This window comes from Ambystoma mexicanum, chromosome 8 (assembly GCF_040938575.1).
Source record: "Ambystoma mexicanum isolate Mex_15411 chromosome 8, UKY_AmexF1_1, whole genome shotgun sequence".
Taxonomy (NCBI): Eukaryota; Metazoa; Chordata; class Amphibia; order Caudata; family Ambystomatidae; genus Ambystoma; species Ambystoma mexicanum.
The window spans coordinates 1,485,618,251-1,485,642,216 of NC_090929.1; the positions used below are offsets into that span (position 1 = coordinate 1,485,618,251).

General features: G+C 45.0%; 1 protein-coding gene across 2 annotated transcripts in view; it reads right to left on the minus strand.

The window, feature by feature from the left end:
* The window catches only part of SEMA4G (semaphorin 4G), a 960,547-nt gene that overhangs the window by 92,144 nt on the left and 844,437 nt on the right, over positions 1 to 23,966 (minus strand). For both annotated transcript variants that reach the window (XM_069611666.1, XM_069611665.1), the window contains exons 14-15: positions 15,195 to 15,256; positions 4,326 to 5,587 (exon numbers count right to left, since the gene is read on the minus strand). In XM_069611666.1, the coding sequence (XP_069467767.1) occupies positions 4,752 to 5,587; positions 15,195 to 15,256 (898 nt within the window). In that variant the 3' untranslated portion in view covers positions 4,326 to 4,751. The remainder of the gene's footprint in view (positions 1 to 4,325; positions 5,588 to 15,194; positions 15,257 to 23,966) is intronic.

Consider the following 23,966-nt stretch of genomic DNA (forward strand, 5'->3'; position numbering starts at 1 on the left):
GCCTACGCAGGGTGTAAGGAGTTCCTGTGAGGTAGTGGAGCTGGCAGAGAATTTGCCTCAGATGGGGCGTATTGGTACTGGGGCCTGGGGACAGGCCTTACTATACTGGTTAGGCCAGGGTTGGGCTCATATGAGGCTGTTGAGGTATCCGTGTTTGTGCTAATGTTGTTCGGGTAATCTGCTGGCAGGTCATTAATGGGTGAGCTGGTGCGCTTCCTGAATTTTGCGTTCCTTTCATTTAAGCTTATGGTGGTGGGTAGCATCCTATCTAAGGGTGTATACTTATGTTTCTGAGTGCTAATCTGCTGGCAGGGGGGGGGCAACAGGCTATGCAACCATGTGGGTTGGGATGCTCCTGGGGTGCATGCAAGCAAAATGTTAGGTCGGTTCAGTTGGGTGCTTGTTTATGTCTGAGGTTGGTGACCCAATGAGAGTGCTGCATGTGTGCAGCACTGCATCTTGGAAATATGTTGCACGCTGGGGGCAAGGCTGAGAATTGCAAGTGTTTCGTTAAAGGCTGTCCTGTAGTAGCTGTAGTCGAGCGGTTGTTTGAAGAAGTGGATCTGATGGCCGTTTGAGGCCCGGGTCTCTCTTGCGCAGGCGTGAGGGAGCTTATGGAGTGTAGTGGTTGGGAGGGGAAGGATACGTCATGTGGCATAGGAGTGGGTCTGGTGCCTGCACGTTGTGTATGTTGGGGGACAGCAAGTTGGCATGGTGGGTCTGACCATGTTTAAGGGTGCGCAATAGGGCAGAGATTGCTATTTTTGTTGAGGTGCATGGGATCTCAGAGCTATCACGGGAATAGCATCGGGGTATCACCAAGGTTTCCATAGTGAGCTGAACACTGGGAGTTCCTTTGGTGGCCTTTGCATGACGAGCGGATTCGGCAGAGCTCGAGGCAGGTGTGAGAAAGCTGCTTGGGTGGGGCAATGGAATGAAAGAGTAGCAATGCAGGCACACCTGTGTGGCCCTTTCTGTATAAACGGGAATATATTTGCAAATGTTGTTAGTTTCATACTCTAAGGTTTGACTACAAAGGACATGTGCATCAGCATTGTGAGAGGAATACGTGACGTGTGCATCAGCATTGTGAGAGGAATACGTGACGTGTGCATCAGCATTGTGAGAGGAATACGTGACGTGTGCATCAGCATTGTGAGAGGAATACGTGACAGGCAGGTAAATGTGTCGCAGAGATTTACTGGAATCGGCAACCGCTCCTAATGAGGATTTGAGGCATCTGCTAGTGGGTGAGAGGGGGGGTCATAGTTTTGCATTCTGTACGGATGGAAGGGGATACAGTAACATCGATATTACAATAAATGCGTTTCATATTGGCAAGACATTTCTTGACTCGGCATGAGCGATCGCAGAGTATCCTGGGGATTGTAGTGTAGTAGTCCGGGCTCGCGTAATGTTGATCGTATTTCTGGCCGAGGATCGGGAGGCTGTACAGGTGCGTGGGGTGTGGGTGCTGGTCACTGCGGGCAGTCTTATTGCTCGAACTAGGGGTGTGTGTTGGAGAGGCCTTGCAGCAGCGTCCCGGCCACGCAGCTTTGTTAGCAAATGCTGCGTGCATGCTCACTCCTGCGTTTGTTGTGGTGGCAACAGAGCTGAGGTCACAAAGCAGCACAGATTTCAGGAGGAGCAAGGGGGGAGGCAGGGGAATGGCTAAATGACAGAATACATCTACGTGTGGTGTACTGGATGATACATCTGTGATTATCTTTGGTGAGATGTCTGTAACGTTAGGATTACAAGTGATAGCTGGAGATAGCATGGATACATTAGGAGATGTACTCGTAGCATTCGAGTGTGCATTACTACACGAAGTCAATGAATTCCTAAATTGAATAAGACAATCAGGAATCTCTGGCTTGCATTTTTGCACAGTACAGTTACTAAAGTTAGGCAGTGTTGGAACATCAATTACATCTGAGACATCAATCGTATGTAGCACATACATTAGACAGGTATTATAGTCAATTTGGGTCTATGCCCAGTGTTCAATGTTAGGGGTGGACAGTACCTGTGGCGAAGCATGTCTAACTTTGAGGTCAACGCGGCTGAGACCGGAGGAGACTGACGGAAAAGGCCGTGAGTGTAGGCCTTCAGTGGGGGCCGGCTTCACCTGCCAGCGCAGGGGGTTGGCTCCTTAAAATGGGGACACCAGCCAATCATGGTGCTGCAGGCCCAGGGCAGCCTGGAAGCCTGGTGTGCATAGAAGCACAGCAGCGCCCATCTTTGAAGTTGCTTCTGGACTTCTGAATTCTGTTGTTGCTGCTTGGCTGATGGTGTTGCAGGTCCCCCTGTTAGCAATGGAGACCTGTCTCACATTGAGACCGGCGGAGACTGATAGAAAAGTGCTTCAGTGGGAGCCGGCTTCACCTGCCGGCGCATGGGGTTGGCTCCTTCAAATGGGGACACCAGCCAATCATGGTGGTGCTGGCCCAGGGCAGCCTGGTAGCCTGGTGTGCACCGAGCCACGGCGGTGGCCATCTTTGAAGTTGATCCTCGACCTCTGAATTCTGTTGTTGTTGCTGCTGGACTGATGGGGTTGCAGGTCTCCCTCTGTTATGACGGATGACCTGTCTCACATTGAGACCGGCAGACACTGATGGAAAAGGCCTTGAGTGTAGGCTTTGAATGGGGGCCGGCTTCACCTGCCGGCGCAGGGGATTGGCTCCTTGAAATGGGGACACTAGCCAATCATGGTTCTGCAGGCCCAGGGCAGGCTGGGAGCCTGGTGTGCACAGAGGCAGGGTGGCGCCCATCTCTGAAGTTGCTGCTGGACCTCCGAATTCTGTTGTTGTTGCTGCTGGGCTGATGGGGTTGCATATCTCCCTGTGAGGAAGGGGGACCTGCCTCACATTGAGGCTGGCAGAGACTGATGGGAAAGGCCTTGAGTGTAGGCCTTCAGTGGGAGCCGGCTTCAACTGCCGGCGCATGGGGTTAGTTCCTTCAAATGGGGAAACCAGCCAATCATGGTGGACACCAGCCAATCATGGATTTGCAGGACCAGGGCAGCCTGGGAGCCTGGTGTTCACCGGGGCAGGGTGGCGGCCATCTTTGAAGTTGCTGCTGGACCTCCGAATTCTATTGTTGTTGCTGCTGGGCTGATGGGGTTGCAAGTCTCCCTGTTAGGAAGGGGGACCAGTCTCACATTGAGACCGGCGGAGACTGATGGAAAAGGCCTTGAGTGCAGTTGTAATGTTGACGTCTGATTAAATCTTTACTTAAAAGGAAACATTCCATTAACAAAACGTGCATCATCCACCTTTTCTGCAATCCTACCCAAACAGGATACTTGGAGTACGGGTGTGATTTGGAAGTATAATGCCTGCGTTCCAAGCTGGGAACTCCGCAGGCCTTCCTCCCACTGTACTCCTACTCAAGTGCCCCCGAATCAACATGTACTTTTTTTTAAAATGTCCAGCACTTACCTACATCTGCCACCGTGTCACTGGTTACTTCATGCTTTGCCACCATGGAAAGAGAAAAGGGACGTATTTTAGGGCACCCTTTACTTGTTACCATCATGGCCATGATTATTAGGGCAAAAACCTTTTCATGAATGGATGCTCGTTTTCAAGAATCTTTTCATGGGAATATTTTTTTCTGTTGAAAAAAATCAGATAACCTGACGTTGTGCTGGGGTGCTTATGGTGATAAGAACTTGGCTGACAGGAGGACCTTTCTGGAACACCACCAACCGGCACTAAGCTGTCATTATAATAATAATTCTAATTGTTCTTTTATAACGCACTTAATGCCAGCAAGTTTTTTCGAAGCACGGGATAGGGATTCAAACCTGTGTTGCGTTGCATTGTCTTGCTTCCAAGAAAAATGCGTTGCCCCTGAGCTATCCTCCTCATTAAGCATCCCTGCTTCGGTCGAACCTTAACTTGGGCGGCCGGCCCTTATCGACACTGGCCACATTCTTATTGCCTAAGTAATTCCATTGTCATCAGCTCCCTCTTCCCATGGTGAGCACAGAATCATTTGACTATGAGCCAACATCTGGACCTACCTGAACATCCATCAACCATGAGGGCTAATTCATATCCTCAATGCTATGGGGCAAATATTCCACTTCGTTTAGACCGGAACCTAAAATGGAGCTCTCCCTACCACCCAAAGCCACATGCACCAGTGACCACTTGCCGCAGTCTAGCTTTGCTCAAGATTGCTTGCCAGCAACTGATAAACTGCACCAGTTAACCAGCATGACAGTGCTCCAGGCACCCAAGTAGGTATGGTGTGTGCTCTAGTGAAATTTCCAAGTACATATATTTCTAAATTAGTTTTTGTGTTTTTTTGCTTACCTCCTTAGGTGTTTGGCAGAAGCTCACAAGAATGTGAAATGTGCAGCTCCTCCTGGACTCGGGGATCGGCTGCCCCCCTACGTTCAGTTACTTTTCAGTACTTTTCAGTGGAACATTTGGAGCTTAGCAAAATCGATGGTCCATGGTGGCCGCCCACTTGGGCGGGCGGGATGTGAAAGGCAGAGCGCGGGGGTGGGAGGGGGTGTACTGAACACAAAGAGCTCACAGTTGCAGTGTTTTTTCTTCATATAAATATATTAAAATTTAAATATTTTTAGTGGAATTTTCAATAAACAGCTCGTTAAAAAATCTGTACAATATAAAGTCAATGGACAAGTGTGTCTCAATGTGAGACTGCTGTTGTTCGTTCAATGAGGTAGTTAGGAATGGTTTGGCCCATTCATGGTCCTGTCCACCAGTGCTTATTTATACAGAGCTCTCGTCCAGCTTCTCCACCAGCTGCGTGTGCTTCCTCTTCTCCAAGATCTTGCTGAGCTCCTCGGTGAAGGAGTTGTACAGCGGCGAGGTGGACTCCTCATTCTGCCGCAGCAGCATGTAGCTGTTGCCGTTCATTTTCCGAAGCATGCTGGGCAAGGTGGGCATTCCGTTGGTGAATTCCGATGGTAGTGGCGGGGGCGGTGGTGGAGGAGGTGGGGTGGCTTTGTTAGGTGATGCTGTTGGTGCCTCGCCAGGTATGATCTGTAGGCACCCGTCATTGTAGTTGTTCAGGTCATCCGCAGACTTCTCCTTGAAGTTGGATGAGACAGTCTGGAGTTCAACGTTCGAGGTCCTGGCATTTCCCATGCCGTACTTGCCTCTCCTATTCTTCTGGCAGGAAACATACAAGAGAATGATGGTTAGGACGAAGCACAAGCCACCAAGGATGGTAATAACGGAAATGTAGACAAACTCCATCTTATGTGAAGCCTGGGGGGCTGCTGTCGGTAACATCATTGGTAGAGTGGGCTCCACCACTTCTACTTTCTCCTTTGGAAGCTCGAATAAAACATTTAAGGAGTACACTGCCACCAAGGAACGGAGGGAATTTTCTTCAGCGTAACAGCTGTAATCACCACTGTGCTCCGGTAGGGTGTCAGTAATAAGAAGCCCGTCAATGCCCACTCTGAAGCGCCCTCCAAAATCTTCTGACAATCCAGTTTCATTTACCAGCCACTGGGCCGTGGCCAGGTTGGAGCTAAGGTCACACTGCAGGAGGACGTCATCCCCCTTCAGAACAGTGCGATTCTTCTGCATGGGCGGAGCTGCAAGAGATCAAGAAATTGATTAATACAGTACTGTACTTTACTTCAATTAGGCACATTTTCAGTGGTCAACATCGTGAAGGGTAAATGGCCCTGGTTAAACTCAACTCAACTAAACCCCATTCCAATACCACCATCAATAACCACAGACACTGCAGCATGGGTCCACTGAGAAGAGGTTGCCACTTACACCCAATGATGTTGAAGCGGAAAGCGGAAGACATGTTTTTAACAATCAGTATTGATTATAAACTCCATGGGTTTCTTATGGAACTGAGAAGGAACCTAAAGCAGCTTCCCGTGGCGAAATTGTCATAGAAGCTAGCTACTGCTTTAACGCTTTAATTCCATAATCTTTATGTTTGACCACTCTCTCCCATAGTGTATTTCTTATCAAGACCAAAATCAGCAATACATTTTTCACTCTTTGTTGCAATTATGCCCAAACACGATTTATCCCTAAGCCATTTGTGGTAAGGGATTTTTAATTTTCAAATATAAACACATTTCCCTCCATTTTAGCGGCGTTTCCAATGTTCTTAAATCCAACACCACTTGAATCGCAGCCATACAGGTAGTCTGGGGTTTTCCAAATGATTCCATCCATGATATTGAACCCGGGCCAATCCTTTATCAAATATGCCTCTATGCCGTACAGTAATATCGGCAGAACCTTTTTGCTCTTTAAGAACATCAGAGGTAACAATGAAAATGTATAATATGTTGGCTTTCATGATTTCAAATGACCCATTATGGCAATGATCTTTAACTTTAATTTCTTCATCAATAACTTTTAATCCAATGACAAAGTTACAAAGAAACCTAGATAGAGCATGTGTACCAACTCCTCTAACTCCTTACCATTCACTAACCAAATGAAGTACTTGACACTCTCTCTTAGTACACATAATTATTTTTGGTTTTTCTGTGTTAATCTTTCAAAGGTTTGCCTCGACATACTTTCTAAAGCAGCTACACTTCATTGGAGGCTAATAAGGGTAGAATCCATTAGTGAAATGTCACCAGAAAATGACATCCATGAGATCTTCAGATGACCTAATCTACGCAAGAAATTATTAGTAGCTCAAATGGATGTTAACATATTTGATCCATGTACATTAAATAAGTAGGGGGTCAAGACACATCTCTGTTTCAAACCTCAAGCAGTGACAAAAAGTTCAGAATATTGTCCTTTGCTGTAAATCTAATCTGTATTGAAGTGTCAGACATTAATACTATTATCAAATTCCGTAATCTCCATCCATTTTTCTTTTGTTACAATAACTTATGTTTAACCATTTCAAAGGCTGAGTAAAGATCTATAGTGTCCACATAAAAGAGTTTTTTGTTTCCTCAATGCTTGATAATTTACACAATGAAATGCTGAACTACTGACTGTAGTCCCCATGTGTTTACTGAAGTCTGAAGTTTACTTAAATGGCCCGAATCCACGGTCCAGTCTGTCAAATGATGCAAGAGTGGTGTGGCAGGAATCTTACTAGAAAGATCGGTCAGAACTTTAGGTCTATACTTCAGAAAATATTCCTTGTTTCTTTTCGTAAATATATGAATTAAATAGGACAAGTGACAGGTTTCAAGACCCTTTATCTTATAAAGTATATTGTAATAAATGACTGGCAATATTAAAGCCCATATAACTGTGGTGTAGTTGTAAATTGTGGATGTAAGACCATCTGGCCGAGTGGCAACAGACCCGCTAAACCTCTTATTGCCCCTCTGATTTCATTTTCTGAAAATGAAGATTCATAATCAACAGTAGTACCTGGCTCTCGACAACCATAAACATATTAAATTCCATCAATGGAGGTATGTAAAGTAGCACACTTTTTTAGCCACAGGTCTTCCGCCATGGGATTTGTTCACTGTCCCCTATCTTTTTCTGCGACCATATACCAAACTTCTCTAAAATGTATGCAGGCTGTCAGATAAAAGCTGTGTGTGACCCACCCCTCCATCTTCTCACCTCTTCCCCTTTCCTCCAGTCTCAACTCCTCTCCCCACCCCAACCCACTTACCTGATTCCTATGGTGGCGGTGCCACCGCCACTCCCACATCCTGCACAACCATGGAAATGAAAGAGAGGCTCAGTCTGGAACCCGGCCTTCCATTTCCATGGCAGGCATTTTAGTCAGTATACGTTTCAATTAACAGGCCGCTGCTAGCACGTGACCTGTTCCTTCAAGCAAATAGATTGCTTTCAGTGCACCAGATTAAAAACGTGGGGTGCTAAAAGCAATAACACCCTTGCCGGCGGTCTGGATCGGGCAGTAATGGCTCTAGGGGCCCATCATTAATATTACTATATTAGCATTCTCGGAGGGCGCGACCGCCAATCTGCTTGATCAACGCATGCGATAGACAACTGATGCAAGTCTGCATTTCAAGAAAGCTTCATCATCCGTTGCCGTCGCTGCAATACCACTTCTTCTACCGTCCCCATCTGTCACTGCTCTGTCCACTTCCATTACCTTGTCACTCATGGTGCAGTAGGAGGACCCTCTTCTCCGGCCCCTGAGTCTCGCCTACACACCTCTGCTTCTGCTTCACAGTTGGCCCCACCCACACGTCATTGAAACAGAAGAAGGGCTCTGCTTTTGTCTTCTATGGTTGCCAAGTTCCAGGAGGCCCAGCTGCTCCCTGCATTTTGTTTTATTTTATGTTTTCGACACTACTAGCACCTGAGAAGGGTTCAACGTCCAGTAATGGCAACAGATCCGGGCGTTAAGGTTTGAGGGATGCGAGGGCCTATAACTTGGGCTTTAGGACATTACATGCTGGTTCAGCTATTATCATTGCCTAAATATTAAAGGCAGTGACCTCATTAAGGATATTCACCAAACCGGGCAATAAGATCACTTATTACTACAGTGATATGAAGCGTGAGTAATATGGCGGGAAGCACTATATTAAAATGTGATATTATTTCATTTCTATAAGACACATGACTAATACGAACGCATTAAAATAAAGCTTCCTGTAAGTGCCAATTACTGTCTAGGCAACACTCAGGCCAAGACTGATTATGAATTTCAGCTCTGAAAAAAGAAATGGCCGCCAGTCAGTCATCACCACGGGTGCACTTGAAAGCTCTGGTAAATGAACGCTCCGCGCGCCACCTTGCCTAATCCTCGGCCTTTCCCACGTGCGGAAACGCCTTTGATCTGCCAGCAGAGAAGTCATTACTAGCGACAGCTTTGCTCATTACCTTCCCGAATTAATCTCGGTGCAGTCGGCACATTTTTATCGTACCCTTTTGGAGACGATAGCAAAATGGTTTATAATTTACCCCGTTAGCACTTGCCCGCAGTGGCGGCAGGTGAGGATCACTGTGGAGTGGGAGGGGAGTGAGGGCGAGGGTGTTATTTTATCTTTTGATCTGTGTAAAAAGTCATGTTTTTCTTTTTTGGCTAATGCACAATAAATGTTAAAAAAAACTATATAAAAAAATAAAATAAAGGGGCCGAAGGATATGCAACGGAGTTGCCATCAGTTCAGACCGCCTTCTCGTGCACTACACTAATTGGCTCAGCTGTGGAGACTTAAATTATCATTAACACACATTGCTGCAGCAATAGAGCACTGAGGACTCGAGAAAGAAGCACTATAATAAAGCGCTATACCATTAATTAGGAACTCTGGATCAATTGCTGTTCATTTTCCGTTCAGACAATGACATCTAACTGAGCCACGACTTATAAGTAGGGAAAAAACGACTTATAAATCGTGAAAATACCTCCGGTGGTAAATTAAAACTCTCCCAGGATGAGATTACCGCTTGGAGGGATGGTAATCTTGGAGTTCTTACTTACATTTATGTGCTACTTCTGGCGGCACACTATTACCCCTTGTGGTACAATTTCTGACAGTTAAGATGATCTGATGCTGCACAGCAAATCCTAGTTAATTTGGTCGATGTGTCACAGGATGACAATCTTAACTTGGACCACCTCACCCCGTAGATGTCTCCCATGATTTCATTTTGGTCCCATTATTAATCCCAGCTGTGATCGCATTTATGTGCTCCTGCGCTGAGCTAACAGAAGGGGGGGTCCCCAAAATAAACCAATTGAATCCCTAATGTATTGGGCCGCACTGTCAAGGTGAAGGGTGGCTGTAGTGGACCTGGGATGTGTCATTAGGCCAGAATGTAATCCAAATGTTATGGTCTATATAGTCTTGGTTCTTTTATTACAATACTTTTCCTAACCCTTAACCCCCCTTTGCCAAATTGGTCCAGGCAGAGGCGGTGGATATAAGATTCATCGAACCTTTCTGTTATGAAATTAGTTTTTTAATAACAGAATAATGACCAAGCACACATTTTTCTTTTCCTTTTTTGTTTTCTGTTTCATTGACCAGTACCAATTTTGTTGTGGACATTGCTTTTGTATAAGCTTATGTGTGGTCTATATGTCCAAATCCTGTGTCTCATTTGCTGCACAGGAAGGAACACATTTCTCTGTACACTCTTCTACTGATATGTTCTGGTCTTCTCTTCTATGAGAACAAATGTGATGAACATTGTCTGTTGGTTATTGGTCTGTTTGATTTGGAATTTTATTTTGTGTAATTGAATCACGTCTACTCTATGGGTCTACAAAATAAATAAGTTATCATTTGTACATGTTGGTGCATTTTCTATCAGATTCATTTTGATTCAGTCCACTACAGCCACCCTTCTCCTCGAAAGTGTGGCCCAATAAATTAGGTATTCAATTGGTTCATTTTGTGGACCACCCCCCTCCTGTTAGACTTTAGCTACTTATTGGTCCCGCTTATGCTTTTGAGGTTTCCCTTATGTATTTGCGCCTGCACTGAGCAACAGGAAGACAGGACTCTGGGTTAAGACTGTTCTCACTTCCCACACCGTTCACATTTCCTTGGTTTTGTTGTGATAAATCAGACCATCTTAACTCTGTCTTAACTCATTTTTTGAGTGAATTTCAAGGGATTCGTGGACATATGAGGGTCCATTTTGGGGGAAAATTTGCATATTTACACGTGGTCCAATCCTGTTCTTCAAGTTTCCACCCATGATCACGTTAATGTTTTTAATAAAATATGATGCATGATATTGCTTCTTTAAATGTCCAAGTCACAGTTCCTTCCCCACTCCCTGGAGACTTCTGGTGATCACAAACTAGGAGCAAGAGTTATAGACTGTGAAGTGAGAAACAGAAGAGAATGCACAGACTTAGGAACTCACAGCACCGGCATGTAGAGAGGTTGCAATGGTGGGAAAGGAAGCAATGACATCATCAGTGTGCAACAGAGGTTGCTATGTTTTACTTGTGGCTGGAATTGTTCGTTTTGCCTTCAGCCTACTTCCTAAGAAGGAAAAAAGTGACATGTTGCAATCTGCCAAATAATATCCCCTGTAGCAGGAATTGGGGATTAGAGATTAACACAAATACATTCCCGCCATGTGGGATATTTTCAGCCCGGGATCAAATGAACTGAAAGGCCATGTTAGGCCCCACAAACTGCAGAAAAACCTTCTTGTAAAGTGCAGGCACACTGGCAGAATGAAAAGCCAGCATCAACAATTTAAAAACTGCTAATGTGGCTAGTGAATTCAAACTGTATGTACTTCTGCAGTGGAAGCAAGGAAAAATAAAACCAGGCTGCAGAAGGAACTGGAAAGGCACATTGTGACTGCCAAACTAGAAGGAAGGCAGGCTTTCATTTTCATCTATCACATAACCATGTTGTGTGAATGGCAAAGAGCTAAAAATCAAAGGCCTACCCTTCATTACATTGTGAATGCAACAGATTTAAAAGGCAGTATTTCACATCAGCAACCACATGAAAAAGGCCCCATGTGTCGTTTAAATGTAACATTTACAGTGCATTTTTTCTGTACCTGGATAGGCTGGCTTAGCCCATGAGACATTGGGCCTAATTACGAGTCCGGCAGTAACCCATTTGTAATGAGGCCCATTGTCACTCTGCCTGCATCAGGAACTAGCAGATCTACTTGGCTATCTGTAAGTCAAATCTCTTTGAGGCCATAGCAGTAACCCAGAAGGAATTTATGGTGGGGTTGCTATGTGACTGGATCAACAGTAGAACCAGTCCTGGATGGCTTGAACTCTTAAAAATGCATTATTTTAAATTCAAAATGGAGTGTGGCCTAGGATGGGAATTACAAATTACAGAACTGCCCTGTGATGTTGAGAGGGCAAAGGTGAGCCATGTGGCCTGGAAGATAAGGACAGCTCCTACAGACTCTGACTTGCAGGACTGATTAATGACGTAATTGCAAGCTAAAGTCAACAGACAGCAGATGCACAGAGTCAATGTTCACAAGAAACTAAACCAGCTTTGTATTGAATGGAATAATATATATTGTATTAATTGCCATAGGGTTCGATATACAATCATACTTAAGGGATTTTCTCAGTAACCCCAAGGACTACAGAAGCCATTCTGGTGTCATTTTAAAAGTTGTTACGAGCTCATTAAGGTGATTCAATTTGTATAAAAAAATGATTTTAAGAAACCCTGCTACAACGTAAAATATGTTTCTAGCTCCCCAGAAAATGTTATCTAGCTGAAGGTTGGGGAACTGGTGGCTTATTAAATTAGAATCGGCATCGAAAATGTCAGGTTGATAAGTTATCATTTTTATATTAAAAAAATAATAATTGCACCATATATATATTGTTAGGTTTATTTGAAAAATTAAGAAAGTTGCCTTGTATGGACATTTTAGGTGAAAAATGTAAAAGTGTACAATGAAGACTCCAGTGGATTGGTTCATCCTTCCCATCAATTCAACTTCATAACTCCACTGGGCCGAGCAACAGAGAGGGGTTGGGCCTTGGGGAGGAGTAAACCGTAGGGTTCCAGTGAGAATGCAGGGCTAATAAGTTAACACCTCCTGATTTTAATATTTCTGAGGTGTGGTTTAGAGGGTAAAAAGGCCTTGCACAATGGGAAAGGGGCGGACTGTCTAAAAATCATCTGGGAGGAAGTTGCCCGATACCATCCAGGTGGATTGATAGAAAGTTGCTGCAGGGGTAACTGTGCCTGGGAGACAGCAATTGGGAAATGCTGGCACTGGCTGTAACCCACACCAGGAAAGGGGACAGAGGCTGAATAGAGGGATTGAGCCTGGAAAATATCTCTGTCTGATGGTGGATTCTGATGTCCTTGTCCTATCACTTTCCCAGAGTGCCAAACCCTGAGACTTCAATGTAAGTAGTCTGTCCGACAGAACCAAGTCTGTTGGGGATTTGTCTAATCTAATACCTTTCCCTTGATTAGTGTGTGGGGGCAAACTGGGTAGACCCTAAGCATATGTCACTGAATAATAATTTAATTAACTCCCATATAGATATTGAATACAGGTGGGAGCTCGAGGGAGTTCAAAACATCGGCCCTCTTTCATAGTGCTAATTCAAGTTAGTTTAATTTAAAATAATTGAGTATTCCTAGTCCCTTGCAAACCCCAAAACTCCCTCAAGGGAAGGGGTCTCCTTGTCTGAAAACGGAATTCCTAACTGTTGCCACTCCCCAGACTGGGACTTTAAGCAAAGGGGGGCTGAAAGTAACTGAAGGCTGGGTTTTTAGTGCTGGGTAGAGAAGTGTTTTGCTAAATGAAACCAGGTGTAATTCCAAATTGAAAAATACACACTCTATCCTGAGAGTGAGAAAGTGACCCTGATAGAAGAAATATTTTGTATTGCTTTGGGGTGAAGAAGGAAGAAGGGTTCTAACAATCCAACACATTATCCGAAGTCTGTTGTGCTTTCAAAACTGCTAGCATTTTCAAATGTGCAGGGAAATTATACAAAGTGCTGCGTGCAGAGGCGTTGCTATGGGGCGGTTTAGGAGGCTATAACCCTGGATCTTTTGTTTGTAGCCCTGGATAGAATCTCAGGGGCTACAACCAAAAGGCTAGCTAGCCCCGAGTCCCAACAGTACCGACATCAGCGTAGCCCCAGATCTTTTCCAGACCTAGCAACACCCCTGGCTGCATGTGCGAAATTGTTTGTGAAAACAGAAAAATGTGCATTTGTTTTAAATCTAAACCTTATCAAGGAATGCTAATTGCTCATGATCTTGTAACGTTCAAAGGTATTGTTTAATTTTGACGTTCAGGGGCTTGTGGGACAGAAGGTTTGACACAGGGAGTTTTTGTATTGAAGATTTGCTTTGTGTCACAGAGAAGGTGACACGTGTAATCATTTGGTGCAGCTATTCAGTGAAACTGTTATTTAATGAATATGTATTCTTTCTGTACCCCGGCCTGGATCTTGGCTCATTGGTGCACAGTGTGGGCGGGGCCTGGGGGGGATCTACGTGGCTCTATAGGAGTCATTGACAGGGCCACCTTGAACACAATCAAATTATATCTTGTGGGGTGCTTTAACCTGGGGGTGGCAAATTTCTCATGTTAAGGGTGGTCTCCAACTATATTGTTACAGTCACATCAAGGCCATATGGAAATTGATCAATTCACCTCTTTTACAAAAACAATTTAATGTGCAGATATTCGTAATCATTTGCATAATTCATTATGGCATCAAAAAACAGAGCTACCTTCAAAAACATATACATGAATGATAGGAACGATTATGACTATCGATGTGTTACATGTTGAATTAATGTTAGTTTATCCATATGCAGCGTCTCTATTATTTGCAATGTATTAATGTGTTTGTCTTAATATGTATTTGAGATTAATGGTATGTTTTTAGCTCACTTGGTTTTCTTTATTCCACAAATTTTGCACATTGAATTGTTTTATAGAAGAGGTGAATTGATCAATTCCCATATGGCCTTGATGTGGTGGGAAAGTATATATGTGTTGAAATGTTGCGGTCTGCAGCAGACGGAAGGCATATATACATATTTGAAAATGCCTGATTTTTTTGTTCACCTTTGAACGGCTGCACTTTCACTGTTGTTCAAACATGACAAGTATTGCTTTAGCCAACCCAGCTAACACCCCAGCTAATGGATGAAGAGAAAGAACCAGCCTGGTGTGGGAACAGCGTTCTCAGTAACTGTGGGAATGGCATTATCAATAACTGGGCCTACGACATGTGAAGCTGCCACGGAATTAAAGATGGTCCATTCCTGTCCGGCCTCCACTGCCCATGGAATAAGTCCTAGGGCCCAGGCACATTCTCCAGACAGAAGAGAACAGAACAGTGTTAGCTGCTGAGAAGCGTCTGCTACAAAGGCCTCCATTACACTGGGGGATAACTCTGCAGTGTCTTGGCTCCCATTCAGGAACCATCCAGAACGTGGAAGGCAATGTATAAATTGCCTGTGAGAGGAAGTGACGGGTAAGTGTCCCCTGGCACTTCCCGTTGCTACAGCATCTGCTCTTCCAACATCTTTTATGTACAGACACCCTACTCTGCCAAGAAAGGGGCATTTTCCATGGAATGGGACTGGAAAGCCAGAATCAGTTGTGAGAAATCCATTTGCTGCTTTCGTTTCAGCTTGCGCCTCCTGAATGACCTCCCGCAAGCCACGTCTTCTCCCCCTATAGCCCCCCTCCCCCTGCTGGAGGATGGAGTGGCGAAGCATGCAAGAAGGGGCAGGCGATTGTAAGAAAATACACATTTACCCTCAGCTGTGGCGTCCGGGCAGCCTTCCTTGCCGCGCTGTACGTCCTGCGTCATCTGGGCCCTGCAAGTACAGGAAAACAGCAACAGGGTTAAACAAGGCGACGTTCCCCGGGTGGGCACATGACATGGGTGACGCCGGCAGAGGCGTGCAGACGCCGGTCAGGGGTGTCCAGGCACATGGTGGAGATAAACAGGCTACAAAAGAGAGGCTCAACCTCCCCTGGGGCATGAAAGCCATGCGAGGAGGCATGGAGTCAAGCCTAAGAGGCCAAGGAAAGCTGAGACAACTGCTTTGTACACGGGTGAGTCCCAGAAATGCGCGAGAAATTAAGGGGGAGACGGAAACCATAAGCAAGAGAAACACAAGGGCTGGGCGAATTTCATAGGCGCGGCAGCGAAACAGGCAATTTTTGGAGCAAACGTGTCTCTCCTGGGTTTCCCTGATGCCCATGAATCATGAATGATTAATATACAAGACGTATCCTCCATTTTGCACACCCTCGTCGTTGATGATGTCTCGCTTCACAGTGGTGCCCCTTATCAACCTCTGGCGCAACATGGGACGGCAGTGGGGCCTGCGGGTGCGCTGGGATTTTAGCAGCAGATTTTAGTACCTGCTGTTGCGCCTAGCGTGGCCGACTTTTTTGATATTCTTTTGCGGGACACTTGCCCACAAGGCGGTGATGACGAAACAACGCCATTCACGTTTGGCCCGCCCCATGTGTAACTTACATTTGTTAACGGCTCTTAACACCTGGCTTAATTGCAATGCAAATGATTCGTCCTTGGGAGGTGATGGTCACGCTTCTTAAATGCAAGCATGACCATCATGACCCCAGGGACAAAGCATTCGCATGTCAAAGCGTTAGCAGCTCGACCTGCCGGCTGGAAAAGAGCCCTGACTGCAGAGTTGCCCAGAGAAAGAAAGCTGTTAGACAACCACTTCAGTTTGCAGGGTGGCTGTGCTGGACGCAGGTTGTGCTGACTTGCTGTCTCCTGAGAGTCACACTCCAGGGAACAAAGCAAGTCGGGACAACCTGCGTCCCGCACAGTCACTCTGCAAAGTGCGCGACAGAGTCCCCAATTACGTGACAATCCCCCTAGAGCACACAAGCAGGGATATGGTGAAGCGGCTGGAAGCACCTGTTAGAGGCACAGCACCCATTGTCCCTTCCATTCTCATTGCGCTCCTGCGGCGGTGGGGGGGGGGGGGGGTCATTATACTTAAACATTTTAAAATCCTGAACTACAGTGGGACTTGAACGTGCGCTGCAGGCTCAGAGCTTAGCATGACGCACAGGAAATGGACTTGCTAGGCACAGCTGTAGTCGTATTAACTACCCATTGATGGTAGCAGGTGCAACATGGTGCGAGTACCTGGGCATATAATAGCATTGATGGCATGTTTTCCTTCTATGATGTAATGTTCGATCTCATGTATGGTTCATGTCAAATTCATCCATTTTGGATTTTTCTGTTCTTCTTCTTTGCGTAACAAATATATATATATATTATATATATATATATATATATGTATATATATATATAGTTTTCATTTAACATATTTATGTCAACTGTTTTAACAGCCTTGATAACGACCAGATGGTCGAAACACGTGTCGGCGGTCCTTCATCACCAATTAAAGATGACTTTGACAATGCTTGTATGGACAGTAGTACTATTATTGTATCTTTAGTTTTTGTTACACTATTCCTCGGAGGGTTGCGTGCATGTTACCTTTCCAAAACCCTGTATATACTGCTTTCCAATTCACAGACCCTGTGGGGGGTTTGTGGGATTGGTGAGCTTGCTGCCACCCAACACATCTTTTTTCTGTGAGTTTAAAGGATACAGAGAGTGGTCACAAGCGCACTGTGGTTTGATCGCACCCACACATTTGTATTACTATATAATAGCAATGCCTGGAAAAAAGCTTAAATTATGCACAAGCCAAAAAGTTTGGCTTTGCCAATGCTTGTTTTTAACAGACTTCAGTGAAGGACATGCAGGGTGATTATAAATAGAGTGGCTGAAGGCAGACCTGGTTAAGACGTGTTTATTCCAACAGTAGAGTCTTTACAACTCCAATTAAGTCATTAACTCTCAGAGGACTTCTTTGAACCAACAGTGGCTGGCACTTTGAATGCAAGGCCCGAAGGTAAGATTTGATTAAAGCTAGCTCAAAGAGTTCCCAAGAGGTGGTGTTTTGGGCAGGGAGGGGCAGAAATGGCCATAAGGATTAGCATGGTCATGGCCAGGCAATGGGTGGGGGCACAAAACCAACCAACACCTACAGACTGTGTCCCTCCTATGTCATCCTTCCCTATTTGTACTCCAATGCACCCTCCTAATATGCCATTCTTCCCTATCTGTACTCCAGTGCACCCTCCTCATATGGCATTCTTCCCTATCTGTACTCCAGTGCACCCTCCTCATATGGCATTCTTCCCTATCTGTACTCCAATGCACCCTCCTAATATGCCATTCTTCCCTATCTGTACTCCAGTGCACCCTCCTCATATGGCATTCTTCCCTATCTGTACTCCAGTGCACCCACCTCATATGCCATTCTTCCCTATCTGTACTCCAGTGCACCCTCCTAATATGCCATTCTTCCCTATCTGTAATCCAGTGCGCCCTCCTCATATGCCATTCTTCCCTATCTGTCCTCCAGTGCACCCTCCTCATATGGCATTGTTCCCTATCTGTACTCCAGTGCACCCTCCTAATATGCCATTCTTCCCTATCTGTACTCCAGTGCACCCTCGTCATATGCCATTCTTCCCTATCTGTACTCCAGTGCACCCACCTCATATGGCATTCTTCCCTATCTGTACTCCAGTGCACCCACCTCATATGCCATTCTTTCCTGTCTGTACTCCAATGCACCCTCCTCATATGCCATTCTTCCCTGTCTGTACTCCAATGCACCCACCTCATATGCCATTCTTGCCTATCTGTACTCCAATGCACCCACCTCATATGACATTCTTCCCTGTCTGTACTCCAATGCAATAGTTTCAGTTTATAGGTGTTGCAAGGAATACCTAATAGCCCAAACTAAACAGTATATTTCAAACAATCCATCAGAGGAGTTTGTTGAATATGTCACGTGCACCGATTTAGTTTTCGCTATTAGGTGGCACTGAAAGCGCGGCCACAATCCCAAACTATTGTCATAAGATGTGAAGATAGGAGAGAGTTGAAATGTGAGGAGGGAAACACAGCCTGTTGGTGTTGTTTGTGTGTGTGCCCACCCATTGACCTACCCTGGTCATGCTACTCCCTAAGGCCATTCCCACCCGCTACCCGCCCCTCACTGACACACACACACACACACACACACACACACACACACACACACACACACACACACACACACACACACACACACACACACACACACACACACACACACACACACACACACACACACACACACACACACACACACACACACACACACACACACACACACACACACACACACACACACACACACACACACACACACACACACACACACACACACACACACACACACACACACACACACACACACACACACACACACACACACACACACACACACACACACACACACACACACACACACACACACACACACACACACACACACACTTGTTTTTGGTGGAGGGTCTAACAGTGTCTAGTATGTATGTCCCCACAGCAGAAGTCCTTTTAAGAACAAGCACTGACAAAGCAACAGTTGGGGCTTGTTAATAGGTATCAGATCGGCATTTTCTAGACTCTACTATCATAAACCCATGTGCTCAAACTATTTTCAAGATTTTGCTGGCTCATGGCCAGGTAGTACTATATCAGTGCTTTAAATGATATTCAAACTCGAGCCAGGGCTCTAACGGGGGATGGGCAGAAGGGGGCGTGGCCTGGCTGGGGGTCATGCCCCAATTAAGAGGCAACACTTCCCCGACCTGAATACTGCCCGTTAGGCCATGTCCCTTTTTGGCCAGGGCCTGGGCTCAATTTTGAAAAAAGGGCTGTGGGCTAACAGGCGGCATTCACAGTAGGTAAGTGTTGCTGCTTCATTGCAGCGCTGACCCCCTGCCAGGCATCCCTTTGTATCGATAATCACCCTCGCACCTGGGTGCAAGGGTGATGATCCCTGCATCTCTAGTGAAAGAGAGGGCCTGGTGGAGTCTGCGCCACAAAGAAAGAAAAGGCTAGGATTTTTTGTTAAAGCCTGAATCGCTCATGTATACACGAGAGCTTCAGGCTTTAGAAAACATGCCTTTGCTTCTAGTGGGCTGGGGTTACGAGGGTACTTTAGGGAACCTTGGCAGTGCCCCTTCTCGAGCACAATTTTTGGTGATTGCTGGGGCTCTGCCATGACTAGCCCCGGTCTACTAAAAGCCCTGATCATCATAGCTGTGTCTGGCAAATGCCTATCCCATGCCTACACAATAGCCAAAACTGTTGGCTTTGTCAATGCATACTCTGTCATCGCCAGCAGTGTCACAAGCTAAGCGTTAGTCGGAATGAAGCTCCAGCTTGCCAAGAATGATCAAATCCCGGGTACACCTGCTTTATAGGAGCTTCCCTACAAAAGAGACTTTTTTGTGCCTACACCTGATCAAGTCAAAAGTTTGGCAAAAATGATACCCAGTCAAGGGTGTTTCTTTTGTCATAATTTTGCTTTTAAGGACAGTTTTCGATAAGGATCCATTCTGATTACCTACAAAAGTGTCCTTAAAAAAGTGACATAAGGCAAAGAAAAATGCAGGCCAAATGCACAAAAATGAGCGCAAATTAAAGGAGCACAGAGACGCTCAGGTCACCTTATTCTCAAAAGAGACCTCAGGATTTCAGGAGGGGCAGGACAATAGCTCAGAGATGCGCCGCCCAGTCCCCTTGCATACATTAGTGCCATTAGAGGGTGCTCCTGGTACTAACGTATGACAGGCTCCCAGGAACCAGCCAAGCTGGCAGCTTATTTCACCAAACGGCCCGTTAAAGTGCGTACACTTACTTATGCCCCAACATTATGGAGAATCTGGCACAATGTGTTGTGCCATCAATTCTCACTGCAACGGCCCATGGTCACTATCACAAAATGATCTTAAATACAAATGGACTGCATCACTGCTTTGGCATCCAATTTGGGAGGTATTTGAAATGTTGGCAAGGTGCTGAATAAAAAAAGTTGGTAAAAAGGTGTTTTTGGACAGGGCCACTGCGTGTCCAGGATAGGTGGTGCAGACGGGATTCGAACGGCCTTCCCAGACTCATTGAGCCATCTATAACATTGCTAACAATGCTAGAAAAGGGCGAGCTTGACGTAGTCACCAGACTCCTCTGGTGAGTTGCGTTAAACGCATAGGGACACATTTTTTTAAACGTGTCAATGGCACGGAGTGGACACACCTACGCGTGCACTTAAGCGCCCTTTCCGTCCTCTGCATGCAATCGTTGCCATTTGCACCATAAAGTGCAGAAACAAGTGTTCAACCTGGCAAAAAACATGACAACACATATTGGTGTGCATTTCATAATTCAAAGTAGTGCAAATACCGCCCACATTTAATGCTTGAGGGAGGCATTGACAATGGATTCCTATGGAACTGGCCTGCTTTTAGCAGGTGCTAACAACAGAGGGATTCCATAGGACTCCAATGCTTTAAATCCAGCATCAAAATGACAAAAGAGCATGCATCAATGTCAGCTTAAGAGGAAGAGTGTTTGGGACAAGCAGACGCAGTGATGACGTTCCATGCCCCGCTCCACCGGTCAAAAGTGCAAATATACCCCTGATGTACTCCAAATATACCCCTTGTTAGGCTAGAGACTTGGGAAATGAGGGCCAGGTTTTCTCCTACATTTCAATAGAGATCCAGATAACCGAGTAACCTGGAAAACCTGGTTAAATGTGATTTTACAGAAGTAAAATTCAGAGTGGTAAATTTCACTGAGGTACAAAATACCGAAAAAATACGGACATTTAATTTGTTTTATTCGGGGGTGTCCCCCACACAACCCCTGGACCCACAACCACAGATATATGTATTTGCAGTTTTTTTTATGTTTTGTGCCTCAGTGAAACCACTCTGATTTGTTTTCTGTAAAATGACTGGACACCGAAAACCTTCAGCTTTAAGTCTCAGTCCTGATTTCGTTTTTTTTTCTTTCTAGTTTATAACCCCACCGGCGGCAAAACTGAAATGAAAGTGAAAATGTGCGCGGTGCCTCAAAACAGGCGCAGTTATGGCGCGTTCCCGCCTTTGCGCTCACAGAGCTGCAGGAGCAGGTATACATTCTGACTTTGCAAATCCCTCAGACGTGATGCACCTGCATGGCCTCTGACCCACTGAAACCCCCAAGTGGCGCAAAGGCCCAATCAAAATCAGTGCCTGATTCAATAGTTAAACCATTATTCTAAATGTGAGATATTGCAGAAGTGTATTCTTTCTTTAATCATGATGTGCTGTCATTCTCAAGTCGGGGACAGGTTCACAAACAGCAAAGCACCCTTAACTAATGAAAGAGTGGGCCACAATCCTGCACAGACGATAACTGTTCTAGCACCGAGATGCCCCATCTCAATGCAAACATGAGTGCTCTACAGAGTCTACAAATAAGGCTAACAAAAGAGCACAACAATGTATTCTCTGTCCACAAACGCCTGAATCCTTTTAAAATCTTCGCATGGCAAAATGGCACAAAAGCCAGCCTTTGCTCTGATGATTCAGCATCTAACCTCATGGGGCAAAAGTGATATTGACAGAAGGATATCAGGAGAGAAGGTAATAACCAATAGTGTATTTTGATCCTCAACAATTGGCCTGTTAAAGAATAATTTAATGAAAGGCGGGCGCTATTTCAGTGCAGTGAGACCAAGCCCAGTTGACTCATCGAAGCCACTACTGGGCAGACCAGGGGTCTCCATTTTTGGTCCCGAGGGGCTCCAACCAGACCAGGTTTTCAGGATAACCAATGACTACGTAAATAACGCCCATTAAGTTTTGCTATATTGAAATGATTTGTGTGTGCATATCCTGAAAACATGGAATGGATTTAGAACTTGATGTTTGGTCTTGGAGACCCGTGGAATAGATCATTTATGTTCACTTACTGGGCCAGATCACATAAATGTAACCACTAATGTGCAACTCGACAACCTTGACACCCAATTTTACAGTAAACTGCATTGGTGGTCAGTGCCAATGTCGCATTTGCTCTAGCAAAATTGCCCGACTCTGGTGTCAAATTTTTCAGCATCCCCACATGTTATAAGGTTATATTTAGGAATAGCAAATTGTATTGTCCTTCAAATGTATCGAATTCTCCTGTGCCTGCAATCTTCACCCACACAGAGGAGGACTGTAGTTTTTATCTAGAAATGCAACACAATGTAGAACTTAACTCCAAGGAGCAGTAAAGTGCTTTGCAGAGATCATTTATCGAAGGAGCATCTCGAACATGAAGTGATGTAGACAGAGCAATATGGCATGTGCAGTGCGTTTCAGACCGGGTTAAAGAAAGACAGATGTAATGGGGAGCGACGGGGGCATATGTACTTGCGACAAGAGTTCATAGTACACAGTGGATGTGCTTTCATATTTTGATTTCATATTAAATAAAGTTTAATACGTATGTCAAAGCATGGGGAGCACACAGTGAACCTCGCACCCCAGTTATCACACTGGTTTTACAACACATAAGATGAACATTTGTGATTGGGAACAGGTTTAAAATTATGTGAATTTTTTTAGATTAATTGGAAGGTGCCATAGTACGCAATATTAAGGAATGTTTACAAAGTTTTAGAAATCAAGAAAAATTCAAACATAAAATAAAAAATACTGGCTGGGAATTGGGCACTCATTTTTGGTGATTTCCAAAGCTAAAGATGTATGCATTGAGAGCTGAGGAGTAAATAATGTTCTATTCCTAAACATAGTTAAATTCGGAAGCACTTGGAGATTATATGATTTTCCTGGTATCCCACAATTATGGTAAGTGACAAACTCATAATAGAGCGTCAATCGCAAGCTCCAACGTCAGTAATTGATGATTGAGCCGCCTCACATGTTCTCTCCCCCATATTCTAAGACTGGGTTTATTAAAGCAATTTACCTTGCACTTTTAAGTTTATTGCAGACTTCTTACTCCATGTTTACTGGATGCGGGTTGTAATGAGTATACAGAATTTGGTGTAGCCACAATGCATGTCCGCTGTAAAAATGTGCACTATTATTAGTTTGTGCTGTAATGGGTTAGTTGAGATAGGTTTTTCTGAAATTAACCTTAACCCTGAAGGTTAGATTCTAGAACTTTGATTGTGTGTGTTTATGTGTGTACCGTAATCCTTCAAAAAGATAACATGTCAAAATCATATTAAAGGCATCAAGGAAAACAGGCGACCATAGGTTATGGACTACATAGAAACAAACACCACGAGAAGACACAGAAGTCGAGGCACAGCAGGACAGTCAAACAAACCAAGTGAAGACCTAAAGAAGGCTTGGCACAACAGGACAGACACAAAAACCAAAGGAAGACCTTGGGAAAGCCAGGCACAGCAGGAGTGACACTAAAACCAAGAGAACATAGAGGAAGCAAGGCACAACAGGACAGACAAAAAAAATAAGAGAAGACACAGAGAAGGCCGGGCACAGCAGGAGAGGCACAAAAACCAAGAGAAGACATACAGGAGACCTACAGAAGGCCAGGCACAGTAGGAGGAACACAAAAACGAACAGAAGACCCAGAGAATGCCAGGCACAGCAGGA